The following is an 18,447-nucleotide window of genomic DNA, read 5'->3' on the forward strand; positions in this document are numbered from 1 at the left end:
TGCCACTCCTGGATGGCACGAACCTTCTCCTGGTCCATGCGTATCAGACCGCCCCCAACACGATGGCCCAAGAATAGAATTTCTTCCTGGGCAAAGTAACATTTCTCCTTCTTTACATAAAGGGAGTTCTCCCGTAGGATCCCGAGAATAGTCCGCAAGTGTTTCACATGTTCCTCCAATGTTCGACTATACACGACAATATCATCCAAGTATACCACCACGAACTTGTCGAGATAGTCATGGAATAATTGGTTCATCAAGGTGCAGAATGTGGCTGGGGCATTCGTTAATCCGAAGGGTATCACCAAGAACTCGAATGCTCCATACCTTGTCACACAAGTGGTCTTGCCTTCATCTCCTTCTGCAATCCGGACTTGCCAATACCCAGATCGAAGATCCAACTTGGAAAAATATCGAGCTCCACCTAGCTGATTGAACAAGTCCGTAATTAAGGGGATTGGATACTTGTTCTTCACAGTCATCTTGTTCAAAGCCCGATAATCGACACATAATCGAAGACTCCCATCTTACTTCTTCTGGAAGAGAACTGGGGCTCCAAAAGGAGCTTTTGAGCTACGGATAAGCCCTCCTTTCAATAGCTCATCAAGTTGATTTCGAAGTTCTGCAAGTTCCGATGGGGCCATTCGATAGGACGGACGAGCTGGACATTTTGCTCCAGGCTCTAATTCAATCTTATGGTCCACCGCCCGCCTGGGCGGTAAAGTCTTAGGCAACTCGGGGGGCATCACATCCTCAAACTCCTGTAGGACTCTCAAGACCCCAGGAGGAAAGGGACCCATGTCCTTTGGCTCCATTTCCAGCTTCAAGGCAGCCACATATGTTAGTTCTCCCTTCTTTATTCCCCTCTTCAATTGAAGAGAAGAGATTTGATGTATTCTTTCTTGAGTTTGTCGAGCAACAGGAACAACACAGGGAGACTCATCTCCCATCATGCATAAAGCATCTAGAAAGGGTATTGGCACCACCCTAGCAGCTTGAAGAAAATCCATACCCAAGATAACTTGAAAGTCATCTAGGGGTACGGCCATGAAATTGGCCTTCCCACTCCAAGTTCCAACCCGAATAGGCACATCCCTTGCAAGCCCAGCAATGGGCCGTGCTTCCGAGTTCACCGCCTTCATTCGACTGGAGTCCCTTTCCAGCTTCAACCCAAGATGGGTAGCTTCACGATCAGCAACGAAGTTGTGGGTCGCCCCCGTGTCCACCATCGCCCGAGTCACATGACCGTTGAGCTCCACTTGCACATACATGAGTTCACTGGTCCGTCGGTTGGATTGCTGGTGAGTCTGCTGTGGCTTGAGTTGTTGTTGGTGGTGTGGCTTTGACTGTTGCTGGTGTGACTTCTGCTGTTGCTGCTGCTTGGATGGCTTGGACTGCTCCTCCACTTGACCTTTGATGGCATTCAGCAACCTAAGGGCACCCATGCGAGGGCCCTCAGCATGCTCCTCCTCATCACTGCTGTTGTCATCAGGGTTGGTTGGACTCTTCTGCACAGTAGCCTGTAGTGCATTTAGAGCTTGTTTTTGGGGACAGTTCTTCACCATGTGTGGCCCTCCACACAGAAAACACCCCAACTTTGGGGCCCTTGCTATTTCTTGATCTTTCATCTTGAAGTCTCTCTTCTTCTCATTGCTCACAGCCTTACCCTTGGATAGCTTATGATTCTTGAAGGTGTTCGGAGTGGGCTTCCTCCTCTAGTGGTCAGAGAGGAGGTAATCCGTTAGACGCTCGGCTGCGGCTTGGGCAGATGCAAATCTGCGACACCCCTCCTCTGTAACTCTTGCTGGGCCCATGGTTTCAAGCCCTCCAAAAAGTGAAACAACTTATCTTTTTCAGACATGTCTCAAATGTCCAACATCAATGCCGAGAACTGCTTGACATACTCTCGAACAGTCTCAGTTTGTTTGAGATGCCTTAAGTTTCGTCGGGCAATAAATTCTACATTCTCTGACAAAAACTGTGCCTTAATCTCCCTCTTCAAGTCCTCCCAACTGGCAATGGTACACCGTCCGGCTTGGATGTCTTCATACCGAGTCCGCCACCATAATTTGGCATCCCCAGTTAAGTACATTATAGCCAAAATAATTTTGATATCTTCAGAGTCAGGCCGCACCACTCGAAAGTACTGCTCGATGTTGAACAAGAAGTTCTCTAACTCCTTTGCATCACGAGCTCCACCATAACTTCGAGGCTCTGGTGCTCGCATTCGGCCTTGCCCACCATCACCAGCAGTTGGAGTTGGTATGGTACTAACTGCTTGGGTCAAAACTGCGACTCTAGCAGCCAGATCATTGAATTGCTCCCGCAGGTGCTGGATAGACTCCTACGTGTTGTCGCTAAGGTTGTCCACCGTCTCGATGAGCTGCTCTTGATTCAACTCCAGACTGGTCAGACGATCTCTCAGGGAGAACAAGGGCACCAAGCCCTCCTCAATCTAGGCCAAATGGGTTTCCACCGTAGAGATCCGCTCTCGATGGCTTCGCGGTTTCTCAATGTCGACTTGTCCTTCCACTGGGGCTGAGGCGGCAACCATTGCCTCCTTTTCTTGCATCATCCCACTTGTCTCACCACTGTTCTTCGTCCCATCTGTGTTGCACAGATTTTTTCGATCGTGCCTGCTCTGATATCACTTTGTCACGAATTTCGCCTCTTGGACGAGCAAACCCGTGCGGCGCCCCGATGTCACCTGCACAAAGGAGCCAGCCAAAATGCACCCAGCAAGATGCACAGAAAAATAGAAGAAAAAGGCACGGCAACACGCTCAGATATGGCACTGTAAGAACAGTATTTTCATTAATGAAATCAAAAGAATACAAGCCTATACAACCACTACTCAGACTACAATTAGGAGCTCAGGAGGCAGGGGAGGCAACAATGGACACCGCAAGAATCCGCAAGGAAATCGGCCACTGGATTGTTCTCGCCCACCCTCCCAATACTATACAAGCAGGGCATCCACCCAAATCTCACTCCGGGGGTTCTAAATGATCGAGCAGTATTGTATTTTCATGGCTCACCTTCGGAAGCCCCGACATGATGAAAACACCCCAAAACCCACCCAAAACAAGGAAAAATGGTGTGGCGGCGATTGTTCATGCCATCTAGTTACAAGGTATGTACAAGACTGTGTCAGAGGCCATTACCAAACAGAACTGCAAGGAAAAAGACCCTGACAACATGGCAAGCAGTTAACTTCATTCCTCAGTCCTCCTAGCTGAATTTGTGGCTGCATGCTTTGGTATGCAAATAGCAGTGAATGTGTTGGGCGCAGATCAAAATTGGTTGGAAGGGGATTCTAAAACCATTGTTCATTGGATTCATAATTCTATGTCTACAAACAGGTATGTGCCCTCCTTGAAGGATGCATTGCAATGGAGGAGGTAAAGATGGGTGTTCAAGAAGACATGCATTGTGAGAAGGTAATCAAGTTGCGGATTAGATGGCAACCAAAGCATTGCAAGACGACTTCGCTGATCAGATATCATCAAATTCAGGATGCATACTTTCAACTGATGCCTTGGGAGTTTTGCTAAATCGGGCCTAAGCCCAAGTTAATTTTTTGTTTGATTGTCTGCTATGGTTACAAGTTTGTTTGCGGTTGTCTCCTCTCTCATATTATTGGAGAAAAGGAGGAGAAGAAGAATGATGATGCCAATGCGAAAACTGACAATATTGTTAAGAAGCATATAGTGTCAGATTAGCAATGTGCTTATACAAAATATGTTAACAGCAATGTTGAAATGCTCATATTGTCTCTCTTAGACTAACATCATGGTTCTATTCCATCAAGCATCCTCTGGATCAAATAAATTAATGTATATATTCTTCGAGAAAAAAGTTCTCTATGGCCATCTCAATTTGATTGAGAAAATGAAATACTGACCAACAAAAAAAGGGGAAATTAAAGCCCCGGTACAAAGAGTAAGAACCCCGCTCACTGTACCTCCAAAAATTCAATAGCTAGCTGGCAGCCCAAAAACCATCTCCCAAGAGAAAAATTCAATTGCTAGGAAAGAAGAAGGCGCGTCGAACGGTCGAGCCAGTGTAGCCGCTGGCTATTCCCTTGAGAGTAAATTCCCAGGAAAAACGCATCGTTCACCTCCATAACATATCCTTTTTGAAAAGCTGTGGTCTATTTAGCACACTTCCTTTGAGCTTCGAACATCACAAAACCATATGAGATAGGAGGCACCCTGATGCTGTAAGTGGCTGTCGGAACTGATGAATTCATCCAATATCTGATACAATATAAATAAATAAATAAATAAATACGAAGTTTCATTTATTTCCTCATGCACCAGTACCACTCAACATAAGTTCATTAGTAGTTAATCGTCGAAATGACTTCATCAATTTTTTTTTTCAAAAAAAAAAAATCCTCAATACCAAACCTTTTCATTCACTAGTTGAATGTAATATCTAATACAAAACCTCAAGAGTGTAAAGTTCATTTGTTCCTGATCTCATGCAGGAAACAATTACATTAGCAATCAATCAAAATCCTAATTAGAAAGTCGCAAATCGAACTCAATATAATAATAGCTCAATAAGCCTAGATAAGGCCACCACTTAAAAGAAATTAAATAGATCACTTTGCCGACTCCCTCTCCACAGCCCTCTTGAGGAAGCTCCCCTCCTCCACGACCATCTGGACCGGCAGGAACCCAAGCCCGTTCGCCACAGCCAGCATCATCTCCCTCATCTCCGCTCGAAACTCCTCCACATCTACCGCTCCATTGCCGTCATGATCGAACCGAGCAAAGAGGCCACGATAGAGCTGGACAAGCTCATCAGGGCTCATCCTCACCTCATCCACGCCGAAGTGGGTCTCGAGTACTCTAAGGCTCATCAACTCCTTCGCCATCTCCGCATATGAGAGCAGGCCATCACAGTTGGTGTCGAGGCTGGCAAACCGCTCCTCGACCGTCCCGTTGAAGGCCCTCTCATCCTCTACGAAATCACGAATGGTGGCTCCATCCAATATCTCTACGCTCATCTTTGCTTCACTTAGTATATCCCACTACACACTCCCAAGCGAAAGAAGAACCCAAGGTGATCAAAAAGAGGCTGGTTAGAAGAGCTTTGCTATATATGAGGAGGAGATGGTGCTTACCTGCTTATATACAAGTTATAACCCCAGAGAAGCCCTTGCCGACGTTGCCGTCCGCCTATAGCTTTGCTTTAGCCCTGTGGGCCGTGGGCGTGTTGTTTTCCACCGTTTGTTTTAGGGAGTCACAAACGACCAGAAGAAGCTGGAAGGCACGTGAGAAGTCCGGGGTAAGTTGTTGAAAAAGAATCGTCGACCCGAAGTCGAGCACTCGCTAGGTCGGTGGCATTTGATTTGAAGTTTCGAATCCTTCCTCCGGATATTCTGCCGTGACCTCGGGCCTACAAGCAACCAGACTGGGAGTACACCATTTCTTTCGTTGTTCCGATGGGCTCACATAATGCCCCGTCTTTGCTGCGGATTGATGGATTGGTGCTCTCTTGCTTGGTAATTAAGCATGTATTAGTGTCCACAACTTTAAATAATGTCATCGGTGGCGGTTCTGGCCACCGGCAAAACATCCATCATGCCATCAACATTGTCCTTGAGAAATTAAAGCACCCATATGTCATGGATGTTCTTTTTGTACAGTGTCATATTGTCTATATTATATGCAAGAATATGAATGGTATACAATACGTATACACTCGTCCAAAAGAACACACGCAGCAGCATAAAAGTAACTGCATCATATTCATTGTCGTTATTTCTAACCAGATTCATTATGTATAGTTACAAGAGTTTATTTTAGTATTAACTAGGTTTCTCTGGTTTATAAATTATTTTAGAAACAAAACATCATATAGGATACTTATGTGACTTAAAAGAATAGCATTGACATATATGCTGCACTGTAAATCATGCAACGCCATTGTAGCAGTAGTGATGGCTATTATGATAGCGGTACTAGCTATATCGTAAAAAATAGATTCTTAACGACTCTTTTGTGAAAAGTACCCTCCTATATATTATTCTTCAAGTATCATTAGACAAAAGAAATAAGTTCTAAGTTCTCTCTTTACCCTGCTAATACATCTATCCCGATATAATATTAGATTCATACAATTTTTAGTAGACAGTTGTCATTATTTTTTTATATCTTTTTATACTTTTTTAAATAAGTATTATTTATTATATGATCAATTTCATCAATCTAACTATATATTTTATTACAAGAAAAAAAAAAATTTTACGATACTTAAAAACATCGTCAAAAATTTTTCAAAACATCGTTAAAGTCTTTCTGCGACGTTTAGCATAACGTCACCAAGATCATCGCGCTAGCCACATCGCTGATGGCCAATCGCGATGTTCGTCATAAAAAATTATGGAAAGAACGTCAAAAGTGCGACGTATGCCTAAACATCGCGAAACATAGTTTGATTGAGCGACGTTTCACCAACATCGTGGAACAAAAATCTTTCATGATGTTTCTCAAACGTCACAAAATGTAGGTTGATTGAGCGATGTTTCACTAACGTCGTGGAATAAATATCTTTTGTAACGTCTGACAAACATTGCGAAATATGACTGATTGTGCGACGTTTTGCCAATATCATAGAATGAACGAAGATCTTTGGCGGTGTTTCTCAAATGTCGCAGAATGATTTCGCTAACGTTGCAAAATAAGGATGTTTTGCGATAAAAATATTTTGCGATGGCCAAATTTTACTTTATTGATAGTTCAATTATAACCTGTATAAAATATTATATTCATGATATATGTTGGGTATAAAATACCACCCCCGCCAAAGTTTGTAAAAGACTGACCCTTCCAGGGCTCTTCTTGCTTCCGACCTTGTGTGGTGTCTCTCTGAACCCCCCCGACCGTCTGAGCTTCCGAACTTCTCCAGCAATGAGCTTCTCCATCCATCTACCGTGCCACTCCAAAGGCTCTCTAGGCCTCACTGTCAGCCGACCTTCTACAGTGATCAACTATTCTCCGAACTCCTTCCGGACTTCGTCAATATCCGAGCTTCTTCGACAACGAGGTTTCTACAGTAACTGGACTCCATCCGAGTTTCTACAGCGGTCGACCGCTTTCAGGATTCTAACCAGGCTCCTGTGAGAGCCGAACTTCTATTACGAGTGGTCTACTCCGAACTCCTACAGCGAGCAGTTTGCTCCAAACTCCTACTACGAGCGGTCTACTCCGAACTCCTACAGTGGACGGTCTACTCCGGATCTCTACTGTAAGCAAATTTCATTCGAACCCCTACTGTAAACACGTTTCTTCCGAACTTTCATTACAGGTAGACTTCAGCCGAGCTTCTTCGTAGCCGGATCCCAAACGAACTTCTACAGCGGGACAGGACCCACTGGCCAGATCGCTACTCCGAGCTCCCACGATAACCGATCTTCGATCGAGCTTCTACAATAAGCAGTCTCCTTTCAGCCTTCTGTAAGAACCAGACCTCGACCGAACTTCCATAGCAGATGGATATCGGACGAGCTTCTACGACGGACGGACTCCGGCAGTTAGATTCTTACAACGACCGATCGCCTCCGACGTCTGCCGAACCTCCCCAACACCATCCGAAGTCCATCGCCGGCTGACCCTCCACTAGATCCTTCATGAAATCAAACTTCTTCGATGGATCATCTTCAGACGAGCTTCCACATCAGGCGAATCTCAGACGGACTTCTCTAGCAATCGGACTTCTACCGGGCTTCACCAACAAAAAGTCTCCATCCGAGCTTTTACAGCAGATGACTCCCACCTGTAGTATCAGCGCCTAAGATATCCGACAACAGTAGACTCGTCAACAGCTTTAGAGACATCCGAGCTTCTTCCAGATCGACGGAATAGAGAACCATTCCGCTCCATCAGATGTCCCAACCGAGCTCCAGCCGACAGATCCGAACTCTCTGGCAAGTCACGACAATGGCCACTACCCTGCTCCACTCTCTGCAACGGATTTCGCGTGGCTCCACTACTCTCTGGCAAGTCGCGACAATGGACACCGCTCCACTCTCCGGGCTCCACTACTCTCTGGCAAGTCACGACAACGGACACAATTCTACTCTCCGTAACAAACTCCACGTGGCCCTGAACGACCCCTGACACCACTACTCTCCGTAACAAACTTCGAGCGGCTCTGAACAGCCCACTACCAGGCGGTTACAGACGTCGCTGTCAATTAGTTACACACTCCGTCTATAAAAAGGGACCCCCAGATACGTTCTTCTCTAAGCTCAAAAACTCTATCTCAAAATTTTGCTAAAATTTCCACTCGAGCACTCAATTTCTGTTGAAGCAGAGTACTGACTTGAGCGTCGGAGGGTCTTGCCGGAGCACCCCCAACTCTGGTTTAGACTTCTCTTGTAGGTCCCGATGGCGGCCGCAATCATCTTGACTCCAGCAACTCCGGCTTCGACGAAATTCTGCACCAATAGAATTGGCGCTAGAGGAAGGGCTGTGTCTTCGTAGTACCCTTATTCTTAAAGGAGTGCTCAACGAGACTGTCTCCAATCATCTTCTCCGACATTCTTTTCTCCTTTTCCTACTAGATCTCCACCTGATGCCTCCCCGAAAGGCATCCACCAGGCGATCCACGGCCTCCGTGGTCAGATCTCAGCGATCTCCACAAGATCCGATCTCGTCTCCAGCTTTTCAGGCTCCTCCTCCTCCGGTAATGACGGTCGACAGATTCGTTCGATGTCGGTCTGAAGGTAGAAAGGATCGGCCGAGGGCTCTGCCACAACTGGAGCCGCCAAGGAGGGAAGAACAGCCTGGAGATTGACCTCCAATTGGGATCATTAACACCATCTCGGGAGGACCCCGGAGGGGAGCGACCAGTGGATCGGCCGGACTGCCCAAGCAGCAAAAAACTGAAGGATCTATAACTTTTATTGAAGAAGATGTCCGGGGGATCCAGTTCCCCATAATGATGCAGTTGTAGTTTCTTTAAATATTGCTGATTATGATATATGCCGTGTTCTTGTTGACAGTGGAAGCTCGATCGATATTTTATTTTACAATGCATTCTCAAAAATGTCCATCCCTGATGGTCGGTTAGGGCCGATTAGCTCCCTGTTGGTAGGGTTTACTGGCGATGCTGTGCCAGTAGAGGGAGTAATAACTTTGATTGTAGTTGCAGATCAGTATCCAAAACAATCCAAAGCACCGGTGGATTTCCTGGTGGTGAGGGCGCCGTCAGCCTATAATGCAATTCTCGACTGACCCGGTCTCAACGCCCTCCGAGCTGTAGTATCGACCTACCATCTGAAATTAAAATTTTCTACCAGACAGGGGGTCGGAGAAGTTAGAGGAGATCAAGCCCTGGCAAGGCATTGCTATAATATAGCCCTGCAAAGAAGTGGTCAGCCTGACCCCTGTCCGGTTGATGGATTGGACACCCGTAACGACCTGACTGAAGAATGGGGTGGGCCAATGAAAGATCTTGTCTCAATTCTTTTGAATGATGGGAACGAAGAGCACATGGTGAAGATCGGCTCCAGCTTAGGAAAAGAGGTGCGGACATAACTTATTGATTTCCTACAAAAGGATGCGGATGTTTTTGCTTGGGTTCCGACGGACATGCCAGGGATCGATGCCGAGGTTATGGAACACCGTCTGGCTGTTGATCCCAAACACCGGCCAACGAAGAAAAAAATTTGAAGTCATGCACCGGAAAGACAGATGGCAATAGCCGAGGAAGTTGATAAACTCCTGAAAGCCGGGTTCATCAGAGAGGTCAACTATCTGAGTTGGGTTTCCAATGTGGTCCTGGTTAAGAAGGTGAACGATAAATGGAGGATGTGCATAGACTTTAAAAAGCTAAATAAAATCTGCCCGAAGGACAGTTACCCTCTGCCCAGAATCGATCAATTGGTGGATGCAACCTCGGGCCACGAGCTTCTCACTTTCATGGATGCGTTCTCCGACTACAATCAAATTCGGATGGCACCAAAAGATGAAGAAAAAACTGCTTTTATTACTAACCGTGGCCTTTATTGTTACAGGGTCATACCTTTTGACCTAAAAAATGTAGGGACGACATATCAGCGGTTGGTGAACAAGACCTTCAAAGAGCAGATCGATCGCAACCTGGAGGTCTACATGGATCACATGCTCGTAAAAAGCAAATCCTCGATGAACCACGTCGCCGACCTTGAGGAGACCTTCAGTGCCCTCCGAAAATACAAGATGAAGCTGAACCCGGCCAAGTGTGCTTTTGGAGTAACCTCAGAAAAATTCCTGGACTTTATGGTATCGGGGCGCGGGATCGAAGCAAATTCAGAAAAGATTCATGCCATCCAGGAAATGACCGCCCCGAGATCAATAAAGAAAGTTCAGTACCTTACTGGGAGAGTAGCGGCCCTAAATCGCTTCATCTCAAGATCGATCGAGTGGTGCCTGCCTTTTTTTCAGACTCTCAAGCAGCCGAAAAATTTTTGTTGGACCCCTGGATGTCAGCAAGCGTTCGAGGAGCTGAAGAACTACCTTGGCTCATCTCCACTATTGGCAAAGCCCGAGCCTGGAGAGGAGTTATTCCTGTACCTGGCGGTCTCCCCTTTGGCCCTTGCAGCAGTTCTGATTAAGGAAGAAGCAAAAATTCAATGGCTGATCTATTACATAAGCCGAGTATTGAGAGATGCCAAAATCAGGTATACTAAGTTAGAGAAACTAACTTACGCCTTGTTGGTTGCAGCTCGGAGGCTCCGACCTTACTTTCAGGGACACACCATAATACTACTCACCGACCAGCCGATCAAGGCAGTTTTGCATCGAGCGGATGCCTCTGGGAGGATAGCGAAGTGGGCAGTTGAGCTCACGAAGTTCGACATCGACTATCAACCTCGGTCGACAATAAAAGCCCAGATACTAGCAGACTTCGTGGTGGAATGCACTATCTCGGAGGAGGCCGAGCTTGGACGAGATGGAGCCGATGACCCGGGGCTTCGGCCGAACACTCCTAAAGAAAAAGCTGATCTCCCTGATGGTTTTTGGGCCCTCTACGTGGACGGTTCCTCCAACATGTCAGGCACGGGCACGGACCTGATCTTAATCAATCCTGATGGAATTATCGCGGAGTATGCACTGCGCTTCAAGTTTCCTGCGACAAATAACAGAGCAGAATATGAAGCTCTGATTACAAGACTAAAGGTCACCAAAGAATTGAAAGTAGATCGGCTCCAAGCCTACAGTGACTCTCAATTAGTAGTGGGATAGGTCAACGAAAATTATGAAGCTCGGGAGGACAGTATGGCCAAGTATCTCGAAAAGGTAAGGGAGATCATCCCTACCTTCGGCAGCTTCGACATCTAGCAGATCCCAAGAGCAGAAATACCAGGGCCGACCTTCTCTCCAAGCTGGCTACACTAGCTCTGGCTGAACTGCCTAAGGAAGTCTTCTTCGAAGTTTTGAGATGCCCAAGCACGGAAGAATCACAGCCTGTGATGGAGATCAGCCATGAACCCAGTTGGATCGACCCATTGGTTGCATACCTCAAGGATGGGGTCCTTCCTCCTGATGCAAAAGAAGCTCGTAAGCTTAAGAACCAGGCCTCCTGATATATCCTTTACGAAGGCAAGCTATACAAGAGGTCGTACTCTTTGCCCCTCCTAAAATATCTCCGATCTTCTGAAGCCGACTTCGCCTTGAGAGAGGTACATGAGGGAGTCTGTGGAAGTCACCTGGGGGTCAGATCTTTATCCCACAAGCTGCTCCGTCAAGGCTATTACTGGCCTACCATGTACCACGACTCTGTCGAATATGTCAGAAGATGCGACCGGTGTCAGAGATATGCAAGTATACAAAGGCAACCTGCCTCCGAACTGACACCATTGAGTGCCCCATGGCCGTTTGCGCAATGGGGGATGGATATCCTCGGACCTTTTTTCATGGCATCTGGACAGCGGAAGTTCCTCCCGGTGGTAATAGACTATTTCACCAAGTGGGTCGAAGCTGAACCTTTGACAAAAATCACAGAAGCTAAAGTGCAGGACTTCGTCTGAAAGTCAATTGTTTGTAGGTTCAGCTTACCCAGAACCCTCATTACTGATAATGGACGGTAATTTGCTGGGACAAAGTTTACCGAATTTTATGAGGACCTGAATATCTTCCATAACTTCACTTCGGTAGCCCATCCGCAGGCAAACGGCGAGGTCGAAGTGACTAACAGGACTCTGTTGCAAGGTATCAAGGCGAGACTTGAAAAGGCAAAGAAAACTTGGACAGACGAGCTTTATCATGTGTTATGGGCATGCCAAACTACTCAAAGATTGCCCACAGGGGAGACCCCCTTCGCCCTAGCCTTCGGGACAGAAGCCGTTATCCCGATTGAACTCAAGCTTCTGTCGGCATGAGTTGTGGCATTCGACGAGCGGCGCAACCCACAGGATCTCAAGGCCAACCTCGACTTGTTAGAAAAAAAGCAGAAAATAGCTCAAGTTTGGATGGCGGCCTACAAGCAGAAAGTAGCCCGCTACTACAATTTTCAGATCAAAAGCAAAGTCTTCAGAGCGGGGGACCTGGTACTATGACGAGCCGCTGTCTCACAACCTCAGAATCAAGGAAAATTTGCTCCAAACTGGGAAGGCCCGTATGAAGTTAAGGAGGTGGTCCGACCTGGAACATACTATCTAAAAGAGCTCGGAGGAACAGAGCTTCCGCGACCATGAAATTCAGAAAATCTACGAATGTATTATCAATAGCTTTGCCTTAATTAAAAGTTTCATACTTGCATTTTTTTTTTTGACATAAGCTTATAACGACAGAAAGTAACTCCCCCATACAAATGAAATTAAGCGTGTTAGGAACAGGAGGAGAACCTCATCCTAACATGAGCAAAGATGAAGGCCCAATTTTTTAAAGATCGGATGGAGGGAGAGGCCCTTGCAACAGTCCTTATGTGCCCCCACAGCCTTGTCAGGAACAGAAGGAGAACCTTGTCCTAACATGAGCAAAGATAAAGATCTAATTTTTTAAAGACTGGATGGAGGGAGAGGCCCTTGCAACAGCCCTTATGTGCCCCCACGGTCTTGTTAGGAACAGGAGGAGAACCTCGTCCTAACATGAGCAAAGTAGAAGGCCCGATTACTTAAAAACTAGATGGGAGGAGAGGCCCTTCCAACGGCCCTTATGTGCCCCCACAGTCTTGTTAGGAACAGGAGGAGAACCTCATCCTAACATGAGCAAAGTCGAAGGCCCAGTTACTTAAAGATCAGATGGAGGGAGAGGCCCTTGCAACGGCCCTTATGTGCCCCCACAGCCTTGTTAGGAACAAGAGGAGAACCTCATCCTAACATGAGCAAAGTCAAAGGTCCGGTTACTTAAAGATCAGATGGGGAGAGAGGCCCTTGCAGCGGCCCTCGCGTGCCCCCACAACCTTATTAGGAACAGAAGGAGAACCTCGTCTTAATATGAGCTGAAACTGACTGTCGGGAATAAGAGGAGAACCTCGTCCTGACAAAAATAAAAGCTCGATCGATCAAGACTGGACAAGGAGGAAAGCCTCCTCAACGGCCCCTCTACACTCTCACGACCCCGTCAAGAGTAGAGGGAAGACCCTCACTCAAAAACAGAAGAAAAGAAAAGATGAAAAGAGAAAGCGACGAACTACGCCAGCGATAAGTGAAAATGAACTACATCAAAGGCACAAGGGACCTCGTCTCAATGAGGAAGAAAATCCTTATTGAAAATCTTCAGTCCCTAAGGGCGAATCAGCATAGCGACGATCAAGAATCTTCGAACAACGTCGACATCGAACAGGATAAAAGACAAAAGAAGTTTGGTAAATGATAACTCAATACCAAAATGGATGAGGTAACGAGAAAGATTCCTTTTCATTTCATTAGTAAAGTGTGCGTTACAAAGCCTTTGAAGGTCGAGACTCAAGGGACCTCATCTCAACGAGGAAGAAAATCTTTGTCAAAAATCTCCAGTCCCTAAGGGCGAATCAGCACAGCGACGATCAGGAACCTTCAAACAACACCGACATCGAGCAAGATGGAAGACAAAAGGAGTTCGGTAAATGATGACTCGAAGCAAGAACAGACGAGGAATTACAAATTATGCCGACGCCAAACGAGGTGGAAGACAAAGAAAGTTCGGTAAACAACTATTTAATACCATAATGGACAAGGTAATAGATAATTTTATTTTCATTTCATTGATAAAGTACACATTACAAAGTCTTGAAGGCCAAAAACAAAAAGAAAAATGATCAGAAAAAAAAAAGAGGAGAAAAGTTTTAAGGAAGCTTGGCTTCATCAGACTTCAAACTCTCGGTTCCGGCCATCGTTGAGGATTACTTTAAGTACCTGACTTCTTTTTCCAGCCCCCTTTTCGACAATTACTCCAGCATTATCTTCAAAGTACATGTAGACGCCATCTTTTCCGCGCCATGGTTTCCGCTGCCTCATAATGACGGCGGGCATGACCTTCTTTCTGAGGTCAGGTTCTCCCTCACAGTGACGGTGGGCATGACCTTCTTTCTGAGGTTAGGTTTCCCCGCACAATGACACGCATCGGGAATCACTCGTGGTCGAAGATGTGCCTAAGCGTGGGCTCTGGACGATCAAGATGAAATACGGCCGGATCTGTCTCTTCTACCCTCGCCTTCTTCACCGACCCAGAAGTTGCAGTGCCTTCTCGCTCGTGGGCTTTGAGACTCTGGGCTAACATCCAAACCGCGTCCGCACCCATATCTGCAACGAAGGACGATCGGCATAGTCTATGAACGGGGCCGCGAAAGCGGAGAAAGTTCTGGCGCTAACCTAGGCTGGTATGAGGGATGCAGGGATGCAGAGATGAGGATGACTCGAAGGATGCCTAAGGCCAAGAGGGAAGGACTGAAGAAACTCTCGTCCAAAGTGAAATCCCTGAAGGGGGGAGACGGATTTAAATAGACGACGAGGTCCGGAGCAATAATGACTGCAGGACTCCTCTAGCCAGTCCATGACCGCCGCATGGCTCACTCACCATGACAAGTAGCTGAAGGTAGCCGACAATTAGTAAAACCATTATTGCATCGTACTTGGGACAGCACTCTGGCGGAAATTCCAAAAAGAAGAAATCTTTTTCGAAAAGGCTCTAGTACCAGTGTGCCGAACGTCAAAATATCTGACAACCATCGAGTGTGAAAATCGAGGGGAGCAACGTCGACCATAAGAATTTCTCTGTACTTCATTTGAAATCCAAACTCAAAAGTAGGGAGACTGGTGTTGGGTATAAAATACCCCCCCCATCGAAGTTTGTAAAAGACCGACCCTTCCAGGGCTCTTCCGGCTTCCGACCTTGTGTGGCGTCTCTCTGAACCCCCCCTGACCATCCGAGCTTCCGGACTTCTCTGACAATGAGCTTCTCCATCCATCTATCGTGCCGCTCCAAAGGCTCTCTAGGCCTCACTGTCAGCCAACCTTCTACAGTGATCAACTATTCTCCGAACTCCTTTCAGACTTCGTCAATATCCAAGCTTCTTCGACAACGAGGTTTCTATAGTAACCGAACTTCATCTGAGTTTCTACAGCGGTCGACCAACTTCAAGATTCTAATCGGGCTCCTGTGAGAGCCGAACTTCTACTACGAGCGGTCTACTCCGAATTCCTACAGCGAGTGGTCTGCTCCGAACTTCTACTACGAGCGGTCTACTCCGAACTCCTACAGCGGACGGTCTACTTCGGATCTCTACTGTAAGCAAATTCCATTCGAGCCCCTACTGTAAACACGTTTCTTCTGAACTTCCATTACAGGTAGACTTCAGCCAAACTTCTTCGTTGTCGGATCCCAGACGAGCTTCTACAGCGGGATAGGACCCACCAGCCAGATCGCTACTCTGAGCTCCCACGATAATCAATCTTTGATCGAGCTTCTACAATAAGTGATCTCCTTTCAGCCTTCTGCAAGAACCAGACCTCGACCGAACTTCCATAGTGGATGGATATCGGACGAGCTTCTACGATGGATGGACTCCGACAGTTAGATTCTTACAACGACCGATCACCTCCGACGTCTGTCGAACCTTCCCAACGCCATCCGAAGTCCATCGCCGGCCGACCCTCTGCCAGATCCTTCATGAAATCGAACTTCTCCAGTGGATCATCTTCAGACGAGCTTCCACATCAGGCGAATTCCAGACGAACTTCTCTAGCAATCGGACTCTTACTGAGCTTCACCAACGAAAAGTCTCCATCCGAGCTTCTACAGCAGATGACTCCCACCTGTAGTATCAGCACCTAAGGTATCCGACAACAGTAGACTCATCAGCAGCTTCGGAGACATCTGAGCTTCTCCCAGATCGATGGGATAGAGAGCCATTCTACTCCATCAGATTGTTGGGTGGATGTCTGGCCAGGACACCACCTTCCAAGATCTTTTCAGTACCACACGATGCAGCAGGAAGAAAGAAGAAATAAAATAAAAAAAAAATAATCAAAATACGTGGATCAGCCACAAAATGACTCACCTCCACGGGGCATACAAACTTCACTATGAAAAAAAAAAATTTACAAGCGGAGACCTCATCCTCAACCTTTGTACATCCAATTCTCTCTCACTAGAAGTTTTCCTTACAAAAGCTCTCTTTCTCTTAAAGACCCCCCTGAACCCTTGAAGTGCCTGACGACCGCTGTCCAGGAGCCTCCTACTCCTTCTCTCTCAGCGCTTTCGCCTCTCTCTTCTCTTGAGTTCCGTACGGGCTTCGTATGGTGAGAAAATCCGAACCACACCCTTTACTATTCGTCCACAGGCCTTGGGTTTAAACAGGATTTAAACCTAATTAGATTAGGTTTAAGAGTCCTAAACAAGCCAAATCAACCTCCTGAACCGTCGGATCGTCATCAAAAACTCCCTGAGCCGTCCGATCGTGATCGGTCCATGGAATAGTACTGTGGACCACGTGAAACACATGAAAAATGCCCACGTGGTCCACAGGCCCAGCCATGGACCGCCCGATCCATGGTGGACCGGAGAACAGGGCCAGCAGGCCGCCTGGGCCGGCCCGGTCCCGCGCGCGGGCCTGCGCGTGCCTGGGCCGTGCACCCGGTTGGGCCGCCCGCCCGCATGGGTCGCACGTCCCACGCGCCGCCGCCTGCGGCCGCACCGCTGCCACCCACCGCGGGTCGCCGGTGGTCCTCCGCCGCCTCGAATCTTGTGCCAACTTCAAAAGCTCGTATCTCCTTCATTCGAGCTCCATTTCAGCTGATCTTGATCTCGTTGGACTCTATTTTTTGCCGTGAACTTTACTGTGGGCTCAATGTGAGCTGAATCTCGAGACATCAAATCCTAACAATCTCCATCTCGACTCGATATTCGGCCTCCTCCAAACTCCGAGAGCTTCTGGATCTCCTCACCCCCATGCCCTGGGACAATCGCCTGCTGATCATGGATGGGTAAACATGAGAGTCGAGCCAGGCTGCTCAATCCCATCTCCATCGTATGCTGTGCTCCTCCTAACCTGAGACCTGCTCGGGGCATCATCCTGCGGCAATAGGAATCTCACCTTGCGACGTCGTCTCTCGTCCTCCCGAGTCTCCTGTCTCGTGCCCGATCCGCCTCCTAGAGCTCCATCTCGCTCTGGGCTCCACCTGGCTCTCGAAGCTTCACCTCGCACTGGGCTCCTTGCCAGGTAATAATATCCTCTGCTCCCCTTCTTTCCCTCCAGCACAATCCTATCGCCGCGTAACACCCTCAGGATACCTCCACCAGCTACCATCTTGTAGCCTCTCGAATCCAGTCTGCTAAGTGAGATAAGATTCCGTCTGAAATTGGGTATGTATCGGACCTCTCTCAATCTCCTCACTGCACTGTCATGTGTCCTCCAACTGACCGTCCCAATACCTTTGATCACACAGCTCGATCCATCCGGTAGATATACAGTGCCCTCACTGTTCTCTAGGGAGTCAAACTGCTCCTCTCTGCAACATACATGATAGGGGCATGCAGAATCTAATATCCACTGCTGGGAAGAAGTAGATACCTCGTCAGATATCTCCAGGATATCTCCATCTAAATCGCTGTTGGCCGTCGCTACAGCAGCCACCATCCGATTTTTAAGTTGAGAGCAATCTCTGGCTAGATGTCCCAACTCCTCACACCGGTAACACCTGATTTTGCTCAAGTCCCTCCTGGACTTAGACCACCCTCGTTGCGATCTCCTGTCACTCCGTCTACCACCTCCTGCTCTTCTAGAAGCCACCAAAGCTGAGCTACCGCCACCTGAGCTCGAAGCTGGGTTCTCCCTCCTGAGAACCTCGTTCTGGAGTATCGCCATGATGACCTCGTCCATCTTGATAGTGCTCTTCCTCACTAGAAGAGCAGTCACCAATGACTCTTATCAAGGGGGAAGCGATGCCAGCAAAATCAGTGCCCTGATCTTCACCTCAACATTCTCGCCAACGCTGAGGAGGTCGGTGAGGATCTTCTGGAAGTGGCT

The 18,447-nt window shown here is 47.4% G+C and overlaps 2 protein-coding genes across 2 annotated transcripts; both read right to left on the bottom strand.

Annotated features, from left to right (window-relative positions):
* Positions 1-1,864: 1,864 nt before the first annotated feature.
* On the bottom strand, positions 1,865-2,227 carry LOC140851163 (uncharacterized). The gene has a single exon (XM_073242743.1). The coding sequence runs from the start codon at positions 2,225-2,227 to the stop codon at positions 1,865-1,867; it is 363 nt and encodes a 120-aa protein (XP_073098844.1).
* A 2,066-nt stretch (positions 2,228-4,293) lies between these two features.
* Positions 4,294-5,120, bottom strand: LOC140859716 (uncharacterized). The gene has a single exon (XM_073262071.1). The coding sequence runs from the start codon at positions 5,015-5,017 to the stop codon at positions 4,610-4,612; it is 408 nt and encodes a 135-aa protein (XP_073118172.1). The 5' UTR covers positions 5,018-5,120; the 3' UTR covers positions 4,294-4,609.
* Positions 5,121-18,447: the final 13,327 nt, after the last annotated feature.

This window comes from Elaeis guineensis, chromosome 8 (assembly GCF_000442705.2).
Source record: "Elaeis guineensis isolate ETL-2024a chromosome 8, EG11, whole genome shotgun sequence".
In the NCBI taxonomy this organism is placed as follows: domain Eukaryota; kingdom Viridiplantae; phylum Streptophyta; class Magnoliopsida; order Arecales; family Arecaceae; genus Elaeis; species Elaeis guineensis.